Raw genomic sequence first — 24,202 nt, forward strand, 5'->3', positions numbered from 1 at the left:
TTACTAAACTCTGTCCACATTCTTACTGAGAACCAAGGAGGGGGGGAACTAACATCTGTGTGGGATGGGAATGTAAGTCAGTGGGTGGATTCTGAATACTGTTAAATGATTGGGGAAAAAAACATGTTTATTTGTTAAAATGGAAACAATCAGTAATGACAAGGGAGCTAAAATATTTAGACAAAACTGTAATGGAACCCAGAGGACGTTATTTAGCTGTTCTCATGAAACAGAGAACCTCCCATTCAAAGCATTGTACACATTTTTGTAATTTTTTTTTTCACGGGAGTTCCTAAAAACTGTGGATGCTTTTGATCTTTCTGTGAGACAAGAACTGAATCCTGGGGTCAAGGTGCTGTTGGCAAGGTCCCTCCAGAAGAAGTCTTGAAGGATGCTCTCATGGTCTGCAGTACCTGAGCCTGGGACTTTCAGCTCTGCTGTAGTACTGTGCAAACATGAGGTGGGGAAATTCAAAGGTGTCCACCAGGAAATCAAACTTTTAAAAAAACAGATGTGAAAATCTGCACACTGTAGTCACAACGGGACCTGTATCCACACAGTTTCTTCAGCATGAAACCAACCTAGAAAGTTCTTGCTCTGCTTCTTCCCTTTTCTTATTTAAATCCAAAAGATTTTGGTGATTTGAGTATGGTCCCATCTCAGCTGTATCAGCATAACTGATATGTCACCTTTTTGTCTTAGACCACTGGCCTCTCTCAAATTACTGAGCCCCTCAACAGCATCTGTTGTCATTAAGGTGTCCTGGTGGTTTTCCTGGTGAGTACCATCCTCCCTAGGACACCGGCATATAGTCAAAAGCAGCAGAGGATGGGCTGAGGGAAAGATAAAGACGTGCAAAGCAGTGGGAAGAGCCCACATAGCAAACAGCTCCCATCCAGAGGGCTGGGCTTGGCTGGGACCAGGAAGGAGGGATTTCCCTGCCTCTCCATTAACAAAAAAGTATTTCTTGGGACATTTGCCACTACCCTGCGTCACATGCTGCCAAAATGGTGGCTATTTCCAGGCACTTCCCCAGAAGCCATACCTCAGATTCCTCCCCTGCCTCCGTGACCTTTCTCTGTCTCTTGCCTTCTACTGGTTGCTTCATCTTCCCTGACTGCTCCTGACCATCACTCAGTACTCTGGGAGTGATAGCTGCTCCATGTGTTACTGATCAGCATGAGGGTTTTCAGGTTTAGAGTACTGAAGATCTTCATATAATTTAGCACAGAAACAAAGAACGTTGAAATGTTGGTCTACAGGGTACAATTAGGGATTTCTTGGATTTAGATCAGTTCATATGTAAGTCAAAGGCAGCTGTTACTAATGCACATCTATTCGTCCACGGTCCAATATGCAAAGTACAACTCCAGCTCTCAGATTGTTCTATGAGAGCTGTAAAAAACCAGCTTCATATATTTGGGGCACTTACAGAAGTATATTATTAACTCTGTACAATAAGGGCAGACTAAGAATAAAAGTTTGTCTCAAAGACATTGCCAGAAATGTGTTTACCCTAAGTCTACATTAGAAATTATATTAAACATATGTTTGCATTCATATCTGGGCAAAGCCTAAGACTCTCAACACCTTGGCTTGAGACACCAGCACTAGGATTATTAATATCATGCCCACGGAGCCTGTATATTTGAATCTCATTTCTGTTTGCTGGCAGTACATGAAATAATGCAAATTCTGAATTTGCTGATATAATGTAGTTGAGTAGCTGTATTGTTGCCACTTTGCAAAAACTGAAAATATATTTTAGCACATATTTCAAGCCATCTGCGTTTGCCAAAACAATGCTTGGAACAGATACCTGTTATTTGCATGCATAGTATACAATTAACTAATCCAAATGCACTGAGGTCCTCAGGGGTCTGCCAAGTTATATGCAATGACATTTTCTGTTCTCTTAGACCAACAACAATGCAGCCCACTTGTGTTCCCAGTGGACATTTTGTCACTTGTTTCAGCAGAAGCAGCATATGCCACTGAATGCTGTGCCACTGAAGTTCAGCAGAACACAAGCTCAGCAAATTTGGATAAGAGATACAATATTTAGCACAAATAAGTGAAAAGAAGCACAGTGAGAGGAGGTTTTGAACACTAGAGAAAAGGGCATGCAGACTCACAAGTTGTTTAACTAAAAGTTAATAATTAAACTTTAAAACATACCTGTGCAACCAGTTGTGCCTTTCTTGCCTGAATATCCCATATCACAATGACAAATAAACGAGCCTTTTGTATTCTCACAGGTTCCACTCAGACAGATGTTTGGATGCAGATCACACTCATTAACATCTAAAAAACAGGAATTAAGATTTATTAAATAAAATTCTTAGAAAGTAACCAGCAAAATCTCTTGAGATAGGATTTTTTTGGTACAAAAATGGGTCTATGTATGCAAAGAGAAAACTGCTTAGGTTAGTTATTCCTTATCTAGCGTACATTTCAAGATCTGATTTAACACTGCTATATTACCATGTCTGTATTAACATACCTTTAATTCCAACTTTCCTTAAAAATGGAGACTAAGATTCAGCATATTATCCAAAGAATGACTATCACTATTTATTGATGCTTTCTATGTATATGTATGTGTGTGTGTATATACATTTATATACACATGCATACATTATCTAGTTTTGTACAAACATTTAATTTAAATGTGAAAATTTGGTTTTGGAGATACACTGTTTCATGACTTCGTTCTACCAAGGTACAGCACTTGCACATAGTTTTGTCTTAGAGACAAGTTTAAATCAGCACTGGTGACTTGCTAGAAATTTTCCACGTTGTCATCCACCAGCATTTTCTTTCTGCAAGCACTCTTTCATGTGAGCTGCATAAAAATCTCACTGCAAGAGGACCCAAAGACATGATGCTATAGATCATTATGTTTGCATACTAATCTACAGGGATATACAGAGATTACATCTGCATTTGATAAACACAGCTTGTGCAATAGGGCTGGTCCTAAGGAGCAATACTCTTTAAATATTATTGTCTGCCTAGTTAATGCAGATTGGAAAATATGTACTGTCACCTACCTATGCAAGTCTTCATGTCTTCAGATGCCATGAATCCATCATAGCAAAGACACCTGTATTCTCCTGGGATATTTGTACACTGGCCTCCATCACAGATGTTGGGATTGTCTTCACACTCATCAATATCTACAGGGAAAAATCAGATTAAAATATGCTACCTTTATGCAATGCAACTAACCATGATCATAGCAAGCAAACATTTTAATGCTCTGATAAACATGATGAAGATTGAATCCTTGCAGATAACTGAGTGGTATATTGCAAAATTGTCCTGATGAGTAAGCTCCTCATCTCCAGCTAAAGTCGGTGGCTAACATCCCCCTCTGACTCCAACGGGAACAGGAACCAACTTTGTAAGTAAAAAAGTCATTGACAGATAAAAAAAATACAGAACCTTCGTCATACAACATGGCCACATACAACTGGGGATTCTTGGATACAATCCATCATTGTTGAAGTCAATGGAAGCTCTGAAGTCAAATTCAGTGACAAAAATATCGGACTTTACAGAGCTTAAAAAAAGCCATCGTAGACGCAGAATACCTCTACAGGTCTCAATGGCGGTAAAAAACTGGAAACACAGAGTCAAACTCATGATGGGAATAATTACAGTCCATACATTTATTTCACTAAGAGATTTTATGGGGTTTTTTTTAGCATTTCAGCTGACTGGCCAGGCCAGCCATATAGGTACATCCTCTAGCACATAAGTTGTTTTCTCAGTTCATGAAACTGGCCATCACTGATTGGGGCCAAGCTGCAGAAGCAGACACTTTATTATATTAATGCAGCCATGCTAAGGTCTGGAATCTTTCAGGGTCCCTGGGGTTATATTAGTGTTCCTTGTAAAAATCCCTAGAATCTCCCTGTGTCAGCACCAACATAGACCAGCAAGAGCAAAAATCAGAAACTCTGCCTAGTGATACCATGGGAAAAAAATCAGCACAAAAAGGACAAGATTCAGGAACCCCCTCCAAGAGAAAGGGTGTAACTCATTATCAGACCAGTCTATTGTGGATTGCAGTAATTATGCAGCTGCAGAAAATGAACTCACTTTAACTTAAAATATTATGTTCATTATTCTTCTGTATTTCTAGCAGCTAACGCTTCTGTGGATACACAACTTCTGTAAGGAAGAAGGCTGACCAGTCCCTGTTCATCTTAACAAGCAAATAATGTTGGCATGGACATTAGCCTGCAAATGTTACTTTGGAATGGAATTTGAATTACCATGCAAAATTAAGCTCTAGAAATGGGGATAATAATGACAGAAATAAAGAACTTTATTTACTAACCTGTCACTGTACTGATTTCACAGTTGGGGGAAAATCAGCTGACAAAGAACCTGTTGTTTCTCCTAATTGAGCTGATTATTTATGCATAACCTAACCAATTCAAAGCTGACCTACTACTGAACTGAACAGCATTCTTACCAGCTCAATTATTAAGAAATATATTCCGTAATGGCTTCCAGCTTTGTGTGACGTTAAAGATAAAAGACATGTTCACACAGAGAGCAAACTGAAAATGTAAAATAGGTGTTGCACATACTCTGGTCACAGTGCTACTGTATCTTGTACCATGCACAAACATCTAACACAGTAAAAACAGATATTCAGTGCAATGAGTAGAAAATGTCACAAAATAAATTTTTTCTTATTTTTCACTCAGTTTGGGCAGAGGCAAAATTTTAGCATGAGGAATTTGAATATTCACCAGATGTTTACATATGCAATTAACATCTCTTCAAGAGAAGGTGGCAGCATTTTCAGATACTAAAACAGCGGTGAAGGTGACCCCTCACATCCCTGGATGTTTTCTTAGGTAGAGTTTGACTTGACATCCAAAGGTGTCTGGTGTTTCTGCTATTTAAACCTTTTTATGTGTTGGCTATTGCATTCAAGTCTTTCTTAAAGGAGAGCAGGAAAATTAATAGCTATTACTGGCTGACCTATGAATGAAATACTATTTTTTCAGAGCCAAAGCTGGATATAAATATGCAAAAGTTCACAACAAAGATCTGATGCTTTTTTTATTCCTCACCCAGGTAAGATCTGACTACAAACTCCTACGGACATGTTTATGGTCAAGTTAATGTGTGGACAAAACCACTGAGAATCCATTTCCTCCCCACAACAAAGGCAATTGCTTCCTCCCTTTTTAACTTTAAAAAGGGAAAGATGGTAGTTTTCTATTCCAAAGTTTTTAGTTTAATACACAGGAAGGTGCTCTAAATGATCCACTTTGGTTTTGGGTTTAGAGATGTCTTTGGGTGGCTAAGGGCAGGAGTAAAGCACAAAACTGTTTCTAGCCAGTAGACTGGAGATCCCCAAGACTGTCCAAGTATACACTTGGGTCATTTGGTCCCCAGTCAAGCCAAGAAGATGAAAACAGAAATGTGGCTCAGAGAACCCTGCTCTCCCACTCCTCCCTTCCCTCTCATGTCCCTCTAATCCTGTCACTTGGGTTTAGATTTTGGCTGAGGCACAATTTTGATCAACTGGTTTTATTTTTGAAGTGAAAAAGTCCCCCAAACGCCAATGTTTGGGCAAGTTTTTGTACGGACTTGCCTTTTCTAGAAATTTGACCTAAAGCAAACTATTTCTAATCTAAATATTTCAGGGTTTGAAATACTTCATTTTAGGGTCAGTCAAATTTGCACTTTTTCTAGTTGATTTCTTTCTTTGAACAAGGGTCCGATGCTTGCTGAAGATCGGCTACTTTACATCTTTCTGACAGCGTAAACTACAATGCAGGGGCAAACTACATTTAACTATGCTTTAAGGCTCTTTTATCCTTTGGAATGGTAGCAAGTGGCCTCAGGGTAATTGAGACCCTCATCAGAGGTCTATAAATATTCACAAATTCTAAATGTGACCTCTCTCTATTAATTCAGTATAGAAAACTCTCCATTTGTTCAACTATAAAGGCAATTCTATTCCAAGGTATTAAACTTGTTGTATTTCTCATGCTCTTCAAGGAGCTCTTGGATGGAACTGGCAAACAGCTGGCAAATATTCACATGCCTCAGCGGGCCAGTGGTCGTGCAGCAAGAAGTAAGAGAACAGTAGGGTAGAATTATCTTTACAGTAACCTATGTGGAAATCACCGAGTACAATTCATTTACTGGGATTATGACTCCCAGATTCCCGAAGGAGAGCACCCGGCCATTAACAGAGCTCTGAAAATTTTCTCACAAACCCTGTTTAGAGTGCAAGAGAGCTGTTTCCTAAGAAAGATTCATGCTATTCAGATTTCAGTTTGTCTGAAAGTCATTCAGTTTTGAAGTAATGCAGCATACTTGCTTTTGAATAAACAAAGAATTAAAAATAGGAATTTGCTTGCTTGCTTAAGAGCAGATACCACACAACCACAGAACAGGGCAATCGGCTCCTTTTCTAGCATTTCTGTCTCCTGTCTCTCCAATATAACCACACAGTACACATGCAGAGCATTTTGGCTTATGTTTATGATGATTCTTTCCATTGACTTCAACACATTTTGGATTTGGAGCTAATATAATACCTTAAGGGAGAAAATTTATCTCCTACTGAAAAAATTACAGCCTGTTGTTATCAAACTCAGAATCGACTTGTACACTTTCTGAAATTATGAAGAATCAATTCCCTTCAAAGCAATTCAGTCTACAGTTGTCCAATCCTTATACTTTGGAGATGTTTACTTTAGAAAAAGAACTTCACTTTCCATGCATTTTTTTTTTTTTTTTACAATATATTTATTACAATAGCTTTAATCTTAAAAAGAAGGTCCATTTTTAAACTATGAAATAAACCCTTCCAGCAGGAAAGTTCCCAAAAATCTCCCTTACCAGTGCATGTCCTGTGGTCTGGCATGAGTGCAAAGCCTTGTTTACAGCTACATTCATAGCTGCCCTCCGAGTTTGTACAGAAGTTCTCACAGCCACCATTCATTATACTGCACTCATCGATATCTGAAAAGGAGAAAATTACAGTTAAAACCCGCAATACCTTTTACTTTAAAGCACATTTCAAGGACACGTATTGAGTCAGCTTTCCAGAACAGCGTCAATCCAGAATCTACACTTGACATTTGCACACTCCTTGAACATTCAAGTGTTTGCAAATATAGGCATTGGTATGGATGTCAGGCAAACCAGGGAGGCAAAGAGATGATAGTGTCTGAATGCATATACAAATACCTCTGCAGTTCTCTTTCTACATATAAAAATACCACCGTTGGGTTACCACAGTATCATGAAGGCAATAAAGTTTTTGTAAAGATCAAGGGAAAAAATTATCTACTAGGCAGAATTAAAGACAGTGGATTTTTCATGTATTTCCGTGGCACAATAAAATGTATGCGTATAAAAGAGTGTACAATACGTGATTTAAGCTAAATGTCATTTACAAAATGTGGCTTTAAGGAAACAGTTACTGGAAAGGCCCTATATTTGAGACAATTGCAGATCATATTAAGAAAATTCAATTGAACCACATGATTCTACTCCATGATCTGTCAGGAATGCTGATTTTTAATAAAATATAGAACTCAGGATTTAACAAGGTATTCCCTCTTAATAATCAAAGTCTGAAGTCTTAGGCCATTTAAAATAGTATGCTATTTTATGCGTCATGATTGATTTACTAGAGAAAATAAGCTATTACACAGTTAACTAAGTGTACCGCTGCCATAATTTCATTCATTCCTCGCAAGTAATGGATGTGCACATTTTGGGTTTTTTGCATACTATTTTGACAGATTGTACTAGATTTTTGAATCCCAGTTTAAAATGTCTTTACACAACTACTAAAACAGAAACAATTATTTGTGTTTTATCTTCCCTATTCGCTAGAGATCCCATGTAGATTTTGTCCTTACCAACACAGTATAACTTGTCAGGTGTGGACTGATATCCAGGGTTGCAAGCACACTGATACTTTCCGATCAGGTTGACACAATGTCCATTTCGGCACAGGCTGGTGCTTAGGTCACATTCATTAATGTCTGTTACAAAAGAAAAAGAGGAACCTGTTTTAGGTCTGAATGAAAATGATACTAAAGCAAACATTGTAAATGCATATGCAGCACAAGAGCGGTATAAAAAGCTGTGCACGTTATTGATTTTGCCTGCACGTCTCACCTATACATGCAGAGATATTTGGTGATATCTGATGGCCTGGAGGACAATCGCACCGAAAACTTCCCTCTGTGTTGATGCAGGTGCCGCCTCGGCAGAGAAGGGGATTGCGCTGACACTCGTCGATGTCTGTGGGGAGAAGGGAAGGCATATCACTGCAGAGCCCAACGCTGCCACAGCGGCAGCCCATCCCTCTCCATAGTCTGCTACCCATCACAGCACCCTCTGCCTAGATTGGCTCTGGAGCCTTTCCTACAGCTAGTTACCTCTTACGCCACAGTGCAGTTAAAAAAATAAAATAAAATAAATTCAAAAAAGGCTTCTGAATTTTAATCTACTCTAACTTCAAAGTTCAGGATGGTGTCCCACTTAGCAAAATGGGGATTGTGGAGATAAATTTAACATCCTAAAATCCTGACCCTTTCTCATTTATGCTTTGGCATCCTGCAGAAGCAGGATTCACATTTGGGGTGTAAATCAAGTTAAAGTGAGTTTTAATAAGACTCAGAAAATGAGAGGGACCTAAACCCAGGTGCAATCAAGCCTTCAAAAAAATAAAAAATAAAAAAAAAACCATGCATAGCATACTAGCACATAGCATACTATTGCCCATCTATGGTCTATAAAAAACATACCCATGCAGTTTTTCATCATCATAAATCCACTTTCATAGCCTTCAAAACATTCACATTCAAAGTCTCCAGGAGTATTGACACAGATGCCTTGGCCACAAAGATCAGGAGAGATGCGGCATTCATCAATATCTGTAACACAAAACACATTCACAGTATTTTCAAAGGAGTTCAGTTTTTCATCAATATCTGTAACACAAAACACATTCACAGTATTTTCAAAGGAGTTCAGTTTTCCCTTTTCAAATCAAAGTTATGGAAGATACATCCGTGCAGTTTACCTGTACAATTCCTCTCCTCAGAATCAAGGGCAAATCCACTGTCACATCTACACTTAAAACTGCCAATGGTATTTCTGCATTTTCCATGGGTACAAAGACTGGGGACCATTTTACATTCATTGATATCTAAAAATGAAACAGTAAGGACATACAATGTTATCACTTCATACAAAAACAGTGCACAAAAGAACAACGTCGACTTCAGAGCTCATCCTTTCTCATGATAATGACCCCTCCTTTGGGGAAAATTTTAGACCACACTACATAAACTGATATTGACTTCCACCTAACCAACATCGTGGGCACTCTGTACTGGAACTGCCAAGAGCACTTTCTGCCATAAAAGGGTATTAGTCTCCCCTTTGTCCTGCAGGATCTGCTCTGCAGTTCACTGAAGTCAACACTAGGATTACAGTGGACAAAGGATCAAACCTAGAAGGGCAAAGAGAGCTTCCAAAAGAATCACCCTGTCTTCTGGTTTCTGAGAAAAAAAATGTGCCTTCCATGAGTCACAGAAAACATAACGAGCATAAATAAAAGCACATCACTTTTCTTTATGGATAATTAATGGCTTAGTAACTGTTTATAAAACTAAGGCTGAAACTAACAACAGCAATTGTCATTCATATGTATTTTCCTCTCCCTTCAGAATGTTTAGGTTTTGGGTAACTGGCTTTCTTTATAAACATCCATTTGTCCACTTCTGACATTGTCCAGCTTAACCCCACTGGTAATCCTGGAAAGACGGCTTTCAGCACATGATGCTAGGGTGTCACTGTGTGATTCCCATTTAATGCTGGAAGTTTACCAACAATAGTCATAACAAGACTTGGTTTACAGTGAATTAAATTCTGCTGATGTGAGCTATCATCCTGGAAACATTTTTCTCTACTTCTCCAAGTAGTTCCACAAGAAATTCCCCAAATTATTCATCCTCCTTTGCTTGCTCCACAGTAGAATTGAAGTTATTGCACCCTGCACAGGTTAAGAAAGATTGCTCTTTCAATACATCCAAAGCAGACTGCTCCGTTTGTTCCAGTTCTTGTACTATGAGGTGGCAGGTTTTCAAAGCTATTCCATCAGCCAGAGGTGACATCAGATGCAACACAGGAGGCAAAGTCAGGCACAATTTAACCTCTCTAGTAGAGACACAAACTTAGTGTTTTGAGGCTGCAGTATTATATGGTATTTAATGGTCTGTGATACAGAATAAATTATCTTGTGTTTTACTCTGGCCTTAATTTCCATGAAATCTAATTGGATTTTCAAATGTGCCCTAAGGTGAGTGAAGTGCCTGACTATCACTGAAATCTTCAAACCCACAGGAATTGTCCAAGAGAAGAGTAAAAGGAAAAGCCAGCAGGATTTGCTGGCAATGAACCACAAAAGGATCACATACCTTTAGAGAAAGGTTTCCCAGTTATCTCTATCTTTGTAGAGAATCCAGATCCTCTTGGACAAAGAGCTTCAAATTCAGGTGATCCCTTCAGAGGACACTCCTCACACTCAAAGCCCCATGCTGCCCCCACTGAACAGCAGCAAGCATCCATTCGGTGTCGGCCTGGTATTTGTGAGGTGCACTGCTCATCTTCATGCTGCAGGTAGCAACTCTCCAAGCGAATGTCTGTTGGGCAATTGAACAGTATGTTGAGAGAGAAAGAGAAAATTTAGTTCACTGCAGAGGAATCCTTTTCCAGAATCCCTTCACAGGAGAGTTTGCTCCATGTTTTTGTGGACTCAGAGGAGCATACCAAGCACACTGCATAATTTCTAACAGCAAAATATTAACACTAAACTCAGAAATCAGGAGTTGAAGTTAAGCTTAAAGCACCATTCTGTAAAATGGTGCTCAACACTTGAAGTAAATTTTGGATCAGAAGAGGATTTTAAGCATTCCAGCTTACTATACCTATATAAGGCCTTTTAGTTACAAGTTACGCCTTGTTCTGAGACAAATCCTAGGCATTTACTGTCATAAAGGGACAAAGGTGCTTTGGATGGACAGCATGCAAAACTTCGATATTCTGTTGCACCCTCCATTAAGGCGTACAGTGTGGCTAGGAACACCACATCCCTCCTCAGGCGCCCGAGTCCCAGCCCACAATGGTCCCCCTCACTACTCTTCCAACCTTGGTGGTTTCAGTGGGGCTGCGGATGAAGAGTGCTAAGAGCACAGATGATCTGCAGGGATTTGTCAGATGAAGAATCTGGAACTACATCAATGTTATTCACCAGCTAGCAGATGGTGATGGGCTTTAGCTACTACTATTGGAATCTGTTCATATTCCAGTTGAACTAAGTTCATGTCCCCGATTGATTCCATTTGAAAATTACTTATGTGGACAAAAATCATTTTCCTTATTTGTAAGAAAACATGCAGCACAAACATTGCTCACCACATAGACTTGCTCTTCCCTAGTAAATCTGTAAATGGAATTGATACCTACCAAGACATGTCCGTCCAGAAGCATCTAAAGTCATTCCATTGGGGCACTGGCAAACAAACGATCCCAAGGTATTGACACACTGCCCATTTGTACAGACTCCAGGAAATACCTCACATTCATTTACATCTATTTCCAAACAAAATGTGAATAAAAGTAATCACTACCATGCTAAACATGAACAAATCTGAAAAAATATGAACATTCAAGTGTTTGTTTTTTAGGATAAAACACAAAACGACAGTAGCTTACATGGCCTGACAAAATTCCAAATACTTAGGATTTCCTACGGAAGTCAGCCAGAACCAATTAATTACAGAAAACTGCTGATGATTAGAAATAGTGTATGTTGCTATTTGCCATTCCTACATATTGTGAAATCAAACTCAAAAGTAACAAAAAAGAGAGGGACATTTAAAAATTATATCAATTTTCATACTCACTGTGGGCCAGGTTTTTGAAGCAAATGGGCAAAGAAAGACAAAGGTAAGTGCGTAATGAGATTATGCATTATTCCAATGAGATTAAGGTATGATGGGGTTTTTTTAATGTTTTTTAAAATTCTTGTATTTTTAATATTTGTGTTTTATCAGGCACACCTCTGCATGTCTGGAAACTACAATACCATTTGAAATCTGGCCCTATGACCTTGTCAGCAATTAGTAACTTTATACAGATTAAAATAAACTCCTTATGACTGCACACAGAGTTTAACTTCATTAATTAAAGATTATATTTCCATATTTAAGTGGCAAATTTAGCACTTTTGGGTAGGGATAATTTGATTAACTGTGTTAGTTTAGCCTAAGCATAAATAAATGCAATCTAAGTAATCTTTGGTAATCTAAGTGTGGGGTCCTCCCACCAGTGTCCTTTGTGAAAAGCATATGCTTCACAACTGCCTTCAGGAAAAAAGCCTCCAGCATTAAATATGGCCCAAGATGAAGCATGACAATTTTTAAGACAGGAGGGGATAAGAACAAGAAATGAGAAAAGATTGACTCTGATAATCTATAGCTGAACACTCATGGATAGAGTATTCAAGAAGTAGGTAGGTTGGACTCGCTAGGCCTCCGGACAAACTCCTGGTGCGAACAGGCTCTGGAGATCTCAAACCACATCGAGCAGGGTGGAGGATATACGTGGGGTGGACATCAGTGGCCTCTGCCCTTGAACAGATATTATAAATAAAAGGCCCATATTGACTGGAAAGCAGGAAGTCAAGCCAGTGGACTATTAGAAACCACTGAAATACAGTTCACGGCCTGTGAGCAATATTCCAGCTGACAACTCCAGGGCTCACCCGTAAACTAGAGGAACATTGCCAATTTAGTTTGCTTATTTCCTCGCACAAGGTCCATTACTCATTTTACAGGGGCTGTGTATGGGAGAACTGAGTATCACCTTTTGGGAACTGAACTTACTCCCTTGTCCTGTCTCTCACTTGCCAGTAGATTTCCTAGAGATCTTCCCCTGACTTGAAAAATGCTTACATTGGTTGAAACCCAAATACAGCTTCAGTATGTTAAAAGCAGAGGAAACTACTCTGAAAAATCTGGGGCTCTCCAGGTCCCATTGAAATGAGAAAGACTAAAGCATGTAATAGATGTAATCCAAAGTGCTGGTAAAGGAAATGCTGAAAACAGTTATGTCTACATCTTGGAAGGATAAACTTTCCATCCCAGCAGTGTTGAAAATGTTCTAAGACTTTCCTTGTTAAGAGAGATAGGTGGGGCCACTTTTTTTTTTTTCCCCTTTTCTTTCACTTACACACTGCAGAAACTGTTGCTTAGGTCAGATAAGTTATGTACAGTGGGTCTGCAGCACAGGCGTGCCAAGGTATTCAGTCATCATTGGAAAGCAAAGAATATGTGTGAGGGTGTTCCTCTTTCTTGTTTGTTTTTTTTTGTTGTTTTATTTTATTTTTTGTTAAGGGGAAAAACAATGTTTCTTTATGGAAGCTACATATGGGATTAATTTTTTAAAAATATTTTAACTGCAGTGTCATGTCAGATGTTGTCAGTCAGGATGACCCACAGCAGTTTGAGACTCTCTGAGCTTCTGCATATTATGGAAATATGCAGTACTTTGCCAGGGGTTCAAATCAATTCAAATGAAGATGAAATAGGGTGGGACCGTCAATTCTCACAGAGTAGTATAGAGTCATCTCATACCAAGCAAAAAGCTACACATTTAAAACATCTTCAACCTTTTCTTTAACAAAAGTTTAACTGTGTCCTGATACATTTTTTTTTTTTTTAATAAGACAAACTATGCTTTGTAACGTGTCTGATTTCATATAACGTTACATGGAAGAAAGCCAAGGTTAAGAAAAAAAACCAAAAAAAAACCGTTCATGTGAAATACAGTCTTTAAACATTTTTTTTCTAAAACATAGTAATGGCTTGTCATACCACTGTATCAATAATGCCACGTTTTATAACATGCATCTTATGATGCATACTTTGCCCAAATAGGTTACTCAGTTAACAGTATTTGAAGAGAGAGAACCATCTCCTTATACTGGTAGACACTATATTTGCAAGTGCTTACTTTGAGATAAACTGTGAGTATGCAGGAATGTTAAACAAACTGAAACCAAATTCATCCCTGACATAACTCTAATGAAGTCAATGGAACTACACGAGGTAAGAATTTGGCATAGTGTTCCTCTATGCTAAATTAACCACTTCAAAATCAAAACACCGGCATTTTTTCATTCAAGCTCTGTTTTATTTTAAGGCAACAATAAATACCTTCACACAATGTTCCTCTTATTCTTGAATATCCCTTTTGACATATTGGGTCTGTAAAACAAACAAAAGTGAACTTTTAGAATGCTACAGTCCAAAACGCACCCTTAACTTATTGTGCAAAACTGATCATGTGAAATATTATCTAGAGTTTATTGCTATGAGAAGTCTGAGTGCTTAGTATCTCAGTATTTTCTGAAATAATAAAGAGATAAGACAGGGCAACTACATAAACTATACAGAGTGTCAGCCATTATCCTCTTTTGCTTCCCATGTGTCTTAGCTAGCTAATCCAGAAGTGGTTATATGATTCCTGCTTCATTCAAATCAATTAATTCATTTAACTTGATCACAGCACATTACAGCCCTATTTACCATGGATGGATGATGATGAATTCTGCTAAGATATACAGGATGAATTTAACTGAAGATTTGAGCAAACTAGCAGCTTTCAGCATATAGAAATAACAACTCACACACATTTCTGCATTCATCAGCTCATCCCTGGGTTCCCAGCTCATCCCACAGTTCAGTCCATTTATCAAGTGAATATGCAGAGACCTCAACACATTTCTTGATCAACTGTATGATTCTCTAGGTCATCAGTTAATCTACAGAGTATAATAACAAGGGCTACTCCCTCTCCTCCCTCCATTACCACACCAAAGATCCATTTGTTGCAAACATTTTCTTGGGAACTCTGGGGAACATGCATCTATTGCTACATCATTAGGAACTCTAGATCACTAATTATGACAAACCATGCTAAAGTAATGCTGCAAGTTACAGACTGTAGGTGTGGTCCCTTCCCTTCAGAATTTAAACTTGTAAAATGTTTACTATAAAATCCAAAGTTAGAACCTTCTATAGCTACATGCTACCTCTCAAATATTAAGACTTCTCTTTTTCAGACTGAATAAGGAATGAGTGCTTGATAATAGAACAAGTAAAGTTATTTGTCTAGCCTGTGCCCAAACTTCTATGACAATAATCTGGACCAACCTCAAAATAGGAAAAATCCTAGGTTCTTGAGGAAAATGAACAGCATTACCTCGTTCACAGGGTGTACACGGGCTTCCCCAAGCAGCACCTAGTGAGGAACAGCACTGGGACTTCAGAGTTGCTCCGTTGATATTTATTTCACATCTTCCATCCACTATGTTCTGCCAACAGGTACCCTTAACAGTTTCTGTTTGGAAAAAAAAACCAATGTGTTGTCATGCAGACTGTTTAGCATTATACATTAACATATTTACAAACACACTTGAATTTAATCATGAAAAAGAATCATCCTTTCATTGTAACTTACCCCATTAGACCTGAACTTATTTTAAAAGCTATAGTTTCACAGTTTTCCTCACTGACTAGGCAACAGATACAAATTACTGTCCCTCCAGAACAGGTAAGGGAAGAAATTATGAGTCCACAGAGTATCTGAGTCACAGTATTGTCCATGGCTGCTCTTGAGCTGGTCTGGACTGTACACAACTTACTCATGATCCATCTCAAATAGAAAACTGGCCTTTCCAGAGACCAGATCTTAATGAAAACATGTCCACCCCTCTTGCAGGAGGAATTAAGTAGGTGACCATAGTCCTGAGGAAGTAGTCTTAGCATTTCTGTATTTGTTACCAGAAAATTTCATCTCTCTTTCAAATTTGACATGGAAGCACACCATGCTCCCAAGTGCTAGTCACACTTTATGTACCCACAGTAATGATGAAAACAAACACTTTCTAAACGTTGTTTCTGTAGCTTTTTCCACTAAATTTAACTACACAAGTTATTTTAAAATATTTTCTGAACTTGGTGTACAATGCTTGTATGTCAGCAGACATTTTTAAGCAGCAAACATAAAATCTTCAGAAGAATAAATACCTATGCAGATGGTTCTGGTTGTATCCAAAGTACTTTCAGGAGAACATTCACAAGCGAAAGAGCCTGGTGTGTTTTTGCACACCCCATTAACGCAGGGGTTAGATTCGCACTCATCAATATCTAGAAGAGAAACACACTGCCGTTAGTGCCAAGTAGCATTAACAAAAATACATATGGCCTTTTTCAGCTTAGGGAAAAATAGAAGCAGCTTTCCTCATAACCAATTTTCCTGATATTCTGTTTTTCTATTATGAAACTCTTCACAATAGACTAATGACGCCTGTGTCCTAAAGACACACTAACACATTAGAACATTAAAACACTGAACTTGGAAGCAGCATCTCGTTTTTCAGTGATATCCAGCTATTGCCCTGCTTTGTGGCGATGGACTGTGTTGTTTAAATTATCTGATACACATCCTGTCTGTGGCTCAAAAAGGGTTCAAACTAGGAGCCGTCTGGCTCTGATCTCCACCCAAGATAACATATTTGTAAAACTTGGTTCTTCTCAAGTTTTTCTCACCCTTGGCACAGTGTGGGCCCACTGGCAGTAGTCAATAAGGAGAGTGCTAGCACAGACCTAATACAGGCTATTCCACGAGGTTATCTAATGCTTTCATTTTGGCCTTGCCTTTCCTCATTCCCCTACTTCCCCATATAATTTCTTTATGTTCTTCTTTAGTTCTACACATTATATCCTCATCAAGGTTCGAAGTACTTCTGGCACAATTTGAGAACAATCCAAAGGAACAAAACTAGGATGAAATGGAGTGTTACCAATTACCTTCACATGTCTTTAGGTCAGGAGTGTATACAAATCCTTTTGGACAGGTGCAGGTGAAACTTCCAGGGGTATTTCTGCATTGCCCGTTGTCACAGAGCAGCATGTTCAGTGCACATTCATCGATGTCTATAATGAAAATCAAGAACGTTTTAAGAAAGAAAACATTTCTGGAATAGAAAGCAGGACAGAATTTCCCTCCCAACAGCCACATTTCATCAGATTTTGTGTATGTGGAGAGAAGGAGACAAAGGCAAGAGAGAGAGAGAGAATACTCACACACATGACTTGCGCTGTTTTTCAGAGACACTAAAAAAATTTCTAGATTCTTTTAGCAGACAACAGGCTTGGAATTATTTCAAATGGAAATGACCATTCCAAATAAACTAGCACTAAAGATCCCACTTACTGCACCTTCCTTCTTCATGAAAACCATCATTAAAATAATGGAAACAATAATAGTTATATGAATTCAAACTACAAAAATATTACCTAGAGAAAAATTAAACATTTTAATTTTGTTTTTTTAAATAGGGAAAAACAAAAAACCAAAACCCTACTCTGTATATTTTTGTTGACTTTTTCCTGAGCTTTATTCTTTAGCAGGCTTTTTTGCTTTTATAAGAGCTCGTACTTCCTTTCTACAGGTATTCATAATGTGTGACAGCCATACCACAGTTCAAAATGAAGCTGGGAATCACATTTTCATCTTGCCTATATTGTGGAATAGGTCTATGCAGTCTCTGATTCCCTGCACAGCAGCCCCCACAGTCATGAAAGAAACGAGGAGAGGATTGGTTTGGAAAGGTTTCCTGGTCATCCTGGCCTTTAAAGCACCATTTTTTCCAAGCTGGCTCTGAACTGTCTTAGATGTTATGGTTAACAAGGCCAATGTAAGTCTACACTTGCTTCAGAGGTGAAAAATTTAAATAGAAATGCTAGTGCTACATTTCAAGAGCCCTTAGGAAATCTTTGGAAGAGCTGTGGTCATTAGAGAGAAGTTGCAAAAAGGTGGCAATGGGCCATGAATGGCAGGTGAAGACCAGGAGAGACCCCAAGAGCAGACAGGAACAATTGGCTAAGTCAGAGAGGCCTCGGAAAGTGTTGAGAGAAGTTGGGAAGACTCAGAGGGTCAGCGCAGCAGCTGGGAACAGCAAAAGTGCTAGGAAAAGCAGGGAGATTTGCAGAATAAAACAGACCGTGTGGGAAGCTTCACAGGAGTTCAGAAAAATTGAGAGAGGGCCAGGTGGAACATTATGGAAGAATAGGAAACAGCTGTGATGGAGCATGGATGTGGGCTGCAACAGGGTGGGCTGGGGAGCAGCTGGAAAACTCACAGATGGATGGGGAGAAGTGATGCCATAAGCTATGGGCAGACACTGAAATGGGACATGGATAATTAAAGCTAAAGCAGCAAGTGGGAAAATGGGATGAATTACAGCATGACTTCTATCAAAGATAGATCAACTCTTATTTTTTTAAAAATAAGACAGTGGATAGTTTAGACTGGGATAACATAGATGACTTAAGCTATTTAGGTTTAAGTAGAACCCAAATAAAATTATTATGTAAGCTGGAGATAACAGGAAGGAATTTAAGAACTTTAAGGCAGTTCCAGAGCTGGCTGAAGGAGAGATTACAGTAGGGTATATTAAAAAGGGGAGTAATCATGATGGAGAGAGGATATTAGCAATGCCTTTCAAGGATCAGTCTTGGGACTGATCCTATAAAATATTCATTGCAATGTAGAAATAAAAAGTGAATGGGATCAAAAACTGTGGGCAACACTAAGCTGGAAGTTATTACCAATACAGAGAATCATGCAAGACTAAATTAACCTTTACAATGTGAATGAGAGAAATAAGATGAAATATAATCACCAACATTCAAAACCTTGCAATTAGGGACCAATAATAATAACATGCTATAAACCAGAACTTGTCAGTTGAAGGCTATCAAGAAGAGAAAACTCTAGATGTAACCCCCAATTAGAGGTTGACTTTGATCCCAAAGTATAACAGGTATTTGAGAAAAGACTAATGCACTCTAGAATCAGTTTAGGCAGGATATTCCTAGGTGCAATGGAGAATTGCTGGCACCACTATACAAGGCACTGGTCAGACCTCATCAGAACACTGTATACTGGTCAGATCAGTTGTGTTCAAGAGAAGGCTGCAGCCTCTGCTTTTATGAAAAGACTGAAAGTGTGGATTTGGACCATTTAGTCAACAGAGTTTGAGAAAGGATAGGATGATTGGGATAAGTGCTGACATGGTGCTAAGTCAAAGGATAATATTAGTACAACATCAACTGGTAATAAAATGGTCACGAATAAATTTTAACAGGAAACCAGAAGAAATTTCTAATCAGTTACACAAAGGAGGTCTGGAACAATGCACCAATGCAGGAGTGGAAGAAAGGAATCTAAAGGGTTTTAAGCTAAGGGCTTTCGATGGGACCATGTTATAGAACAAGAGAATTGCCAGAATTAAGATTTGTAACAGGAGTCTGCAGGCATCTGATGGGTTTTTTTACATCCCAGATAGTGTGAGAAGAGACTGGACTGCTACTTATTTGAATTCTTTTTATCCCATGTCACAGTGCTTCCACTGGTTACCTCTAAGGAGCAAGAACAACTTATTTCACCTTTTCTGTGATGAAAAATTTGGCTTTAGATTTTTTTCACTTGTACAGCACAGTAAATCAGCCCTAGGTAGAGACACCATGCCATCAGATTCTGCTGGTACTTCCAATGACAATGAATTTTCCTGTGTCTGGCCAGTACACTTAACACAGTTAAACCAATAGCCCTGTCTGAAAGTTGAAAGAGAATTTTCCCCACAGAGCTGGGAGAAACCACGTAAGCTTTCTGTAGCATATGGGATGCTTATCTTCTTATGATCAGTTGGGAGTTTTACTTAAATCCCCTGCTCTTGGAGGTACGTAGCACACTGGTGATCCTAGATCCCTCCTGTGGTGCATTGTAATTGCAGGACCTGGCTTCTTTTGATTTTGAGAAACATTGGTACTGCAGATTGCATGTTCAGTGGACTTACTTAAATGAACTGGATGTTTACTGTCTGGTTGCCAGTGATTTGAGTCACTAATGGCAATGGTCCCTTACAGCCCCACAGTGGAGGATTTTATGAACATTGCAAAGCACTGAAATTAAAACAAGAATTCAGCAGAAACGTCCAGAAATATCAGAAGAGCAGCTAGTGGATCTGATGAAACACTGGAAAAAAGGTGAAGGAGGACAAAAACAAACATCAAACTTCAAAATGAAAAATGGGACATTTCATACCAATGCAGTTTTTCCCAGTTGAATCCACTTCATATCCAGGGTTACAAATACATTTGTATGTTCCATGCAGATTCTCACACCTTCCATTTGGACAGAGATCAGTATCCAGTAAGCACTCATTAATATCTACATAAAGGTAAAAAAGCAAAACCAAAAAAACAGAGTCAGTTGTTGAGGGGTTGTGGGGGTTAATTCTCCAATCTAGAAAAAGATCTATTTTCAATATCACTAACATTGACTGCTCCATATTTATAATCATGTAGTTCTGATTAAGGAATTCACACCTAAATATTCACACTCAAGAGAAAAAAAGCATCCCTTTCACACTGATTTAAGACCATCTCTAGCCCACAGACATTTAAGAGATTGCAACTGTAGATAAGAACTGGAATATTAAACTGGGGTCTTACATTTAGAGATGCACATAGAATCACAGAATCATTAAGGTTGGAAAAGACCCTCAAGATCATCGAGTCCAACTGTTAACCTATCACTGCCAAGTCCACCACTAAACCATGTCCTCAAGCACCACGTCTACCCATCTTTTAAATACCTCCAGGAAGTACTAATACCTCCAAATACCTCCACATGTACTAATACCCCCCTGTATCTCCTGATTCATACCATTTCCGATGGCATTCCTCTCCAAAGCATGAATATCCCTCCTTTCTGAATGTTTTTCCCTCTCTACCGCCAGCAAATCTACTAGTGAGCACTGGCTGACTTAGAGTTTGCAGTTTCACAGTTCTACAACTACAAAGCTTTTATTGTAATCATTTGCTCCTTCTCTGTAATTAACCTAACTCTGTCAGCCTGGCCTTTTTGACAGATGAAAACATGTGAGGAAGCACAACGTTCAACATGGCTTTATTCTTCAGGATGATTTCAGTTGAAATGTGCAAACACGACTTACATATATGATTTCTAAGTCATATAGGTAATAACACTTCTCACAAATTTGCCATTATTTTATAACAGCACTCCCATACATTCCATGGCATAAACCAGAGAAGGTGCACTGGTAAAAAGGCATGCTCCACTCATTACCTCCTAAATTATTCTAAGGTGTTGCAAACAGCCATTTGAATAAGCCTTCCTCCCATTCTCTCCTGCCATTATCCCCATCAGCATGTCTAACAAATCAAGGATATCAAGGTAACACTTTTAGCCAGAACTGCTGTAGTTTGAATTACATTAGGTGATCTTACCATTTCCTCCTGCAGTCATGCCAGTTCCACTGCTGCACAGAGCCTGATATTCAGCTGGAAAAACATTAAAATACTTACTGGAATATTCTTTCTTAGCTCATTGCTTTCAGCATCATCATTTACAATATGCCAATTCATTATTCGAATGAAATAACATGCATTTCAATCATTCTAAAAACGTTAATAGCCTCACAGTGTTCTGAACCTGTGAAACATTTTAGCAGATTCAGGGTCTGCATCTGCTCGTGAAGATGGACAAGTGAAAACTTCACATGGTGAACTGAGGCATTTAGGAATAGACATAAACTTCCTGCTGGCCCTCCTACACAAATGAACCATAACATATTCACAGCAAGATTCTCCAGAACTCCTATGTCCAAGCCCTTGTTCAAGGTGCATATTCAAAGTGACCAGGAAACAGAAAAAGTTTTCGTCTAAATCTAGCCCATATTTAACTTCATTTAGCAGGAGTGTCTTCAGGAGTTCACACCAGATCAAAGATCTCTTATCCTTAAAAAAAAAATAATTAAAATATGTATCAAAGTATCTCAAATATCTCAATTACTGCTGGGTTCAAGTTCTTCTTTTGAGTTCAGAACAATTAACAAAATACACTGACAACCAGATCAGCATTAATTGTTGGCATACAGGTCAGCTTTTTCCAATATATTTGCACTTTAATAACAGCCCATTAATTACACTGCTAAAATTAATAAATATTAAAAATATTTATGGAATTAGCTGTCTTTTCATTCAGGAAAATCATATGCAACACCTCTCCCAATATTACCATAAGCAGCAGATTAATATGTACCCTGCTTGAATCAAATAATCACTGCCACTGTATGTGAAAGCAGACCTGCTTTGGACATGCATCAGCAAAACTTTTAGTCTAGAATGGCAGGAACTTCTGCAAAGAGCTTCTGAGAGGCACAGAGAGACAAATGTCTTCCTTTCAGGAATTTTTTTCAGTCTCTGATACAGTGCTCCTCTCTAAGAATTCTTCTCCTTCCTTTCCCCACTCAAAGCCCAAAGAAATCCTACACTTCACCCTACACAAGATGGCATTTTTTAAACAACTGAAGAGTGGGCAAAATAACACAGGGAAAATCGCTTCCACCTATGTAAATGTTCTGCTAAAGTAATTCAAATATAAAACAGAAGTCAATGATACAGAGTCCAATATGTACAAGATTTCAATGCTACTTTACAATAAGAAGAGCCCACTGATATCAGCAGAGGCTGCTGGAAAGGCTCCTTCCTATTCCGGTAACATTTATTTGGTGTTATGCTATTCTAAACAACACAGCATGTTATAAAATGGTAGTCAGCAAGTTCCTGCTGAAGAGCTCACACCAGCTCAACCAGCTTAATTTGTTCCAACTCGTTTTATCTCCCTAATGCTTTTCATAACGCTCTCAGTTAAAACTGAGGTTTAAAAAATAAATCTAAAATTATTTTTGCCTGCAAAGCAGATACATGTTAGTATGAGATGCTTTTGAACTACATATTGAATGGCATATTTTGTTTATATGCAACAACAAATTTGCTGAGTGAAAAGAATCACTCAACAAAGTTGGGCTTCAAACTTGCTCCCTGCAGTCAGTCACCTCCATGAAACCAGGGTCTCTTTATTTACTGGCTTCATGACAAGGACTGTGTCAGCACAGTCTTCTTGGAAGAAGGGCTTCCCTAAAAGCAGATTCTTCCCATGAGAATGATTAGGATTGCCTTCGTGCCAGGGAGAAGTTATGTTCCAGACAGCTTCGCTTGGTGGGGATTTCGGTGAGAGACTCAAGTATTCTTAACCGACTTAACTGGATGTTTGTTTTTGCATTGACTATCCAAAGGCTACTCACTGTATAAACAATTTCAGATCACTTGAAGGATATAGAATTCAGGCAGCAAACATCTGACTGACAGGTGTACATAAGGATTTGAATATATGAATTACTCAAGATGTTTCCATGAAAAACTTGAGGTCAAAATTATATTTTTTGTTATTCATACCTATCAAAACAGAGTTTGTTGTTTGAAAATCTGTTTTAATGCATGTAACAACTCTGGACCCAGATATTGGCATTTACTGTTGCTCAAAAAATTCTCTCCTGTACTTTTCCAACATGCAAAATAGCAGATTGCTCAAAATATAGAATATGTTATACGACAATTTAACCCTCCTGATTTAGAGTGCAATGTTAATACAAAACTGTGTTTTACCTTTCTAAAAATAGTTTATCAACATAAAGCGTCGATTACAATATGTACCAGTAAATACACCATACCTGAATTTTGTGCTGGGCAGGGCTGACAAGGCTCCCCAAAGGCGTAGTCAGTGCTGGCACAACAGCACTCTGATTTTGTAACTGCACCGGTTAGTGGTCTCACACATTGTCCTCTCTTGTAGCCACCATAGCACGTGCTTCGCATATGTGTATCTGAGGAAAGAAATCTCTCTCAGTCCTGCCATAGCCAACTATACTGCCATAAATTACATAGTATTAAATCTAGCTCGGGTGTCATAAACACTGTAAAATAGCTGTCAAAACAAAACATCTTTCACCATTTCCCTATGTTTTTCACCCACTTATACCTTCACTCTACTCAGGACAGGAAATTCTTCTTCCTCATGCTCCTAAGAGTTCAGACATACAAACTAGTTGTTACCACATTTAATGACTTAACATGCATTAGTGAACTACTAGGGGAACAACCAATACTTAACCTTGAACTAGCAAGAAGCCATGGGG

General features: G+C 38.6%; 1 protein-coding gene across 2 annotated transcripts in view; it reads right to left on the reverse strand.

Moving 5' to 3' along the window:
* The window catches only part of FBN1 (fibrillin 1), a gene marked incomplete at its 5' end in the record, with an annotated part of 157,900 nt that overhangs the window by 47,541 nt on the left and 86,157 nt on the right, over positions 1–24,202 (reverse strand). For both annotated transcript variants that reach the window (XM_082322558.1, XM_082322557.1), the window contains 16 exons: positions 2,179–2,304; positions 3,054–3,179; positions 6,883–7,005; positions 7,914–8,039; positions 8,176–8,301; positions 8,808–8,936; positions 9,086–9,211; positions 10,485–10,709; positions 11,533–11,658; positions 14,286–14,336; positions 15,334–15,471; positions 16,161–16,280; positions 16,944–17,069; positions 20,245–20,370; positions 21,453–21,506; positions 23,738–23,890. In XM_082322558.1, coding sequence (XP_082178684.1) covers positions 2,179–2,304; positions 3,054–3,179; positions 6,883–7,005; positions 7,914–8,039; positions 8,176–8,301; positions 8,808–8,936; positions 9,086–9,211; positions 10,485–10,709; positions 11,533–11,658; positions 14,286–14,336; positions 15,334–15,471; positions 16,161–16,280; positions 16,944–17,069; positions 20,245–20,370; positions 21,453–21,506; positions 23,738–23,890 — 2,001 coding nt within the window. The remainder of the gene's footprint in view (positions 1–2,178; positions 2,305–3,053; positions 3,180–6,882; positions 7,006–7,913; positions 8,040–8,175; positions 8,302–8,807; positions 8,937–9,085; positions 9,212–10,484; positions 10,710–11,532; positions 11,659–14,285; positions 14,337–15,333; positions 15,472–16,160; positions 16,281–16,943; positions 17,070–20,244; positions 20,371–21,452; positions 21,507–23,737; positions 23,891–24,202) is intronic.

This window comes from Platalea leucorodia (genome assembly GCF_965183815.1).
Source record: "Platalea leucorodia genome assembly, chromosome: 9".
Taxonomy (NCBI): Eukaryota; Metazoa; Chordata; class Aves; order Pelecaniformes; family Threskiornithidae; genus Platalea; species Platalea leucorodia.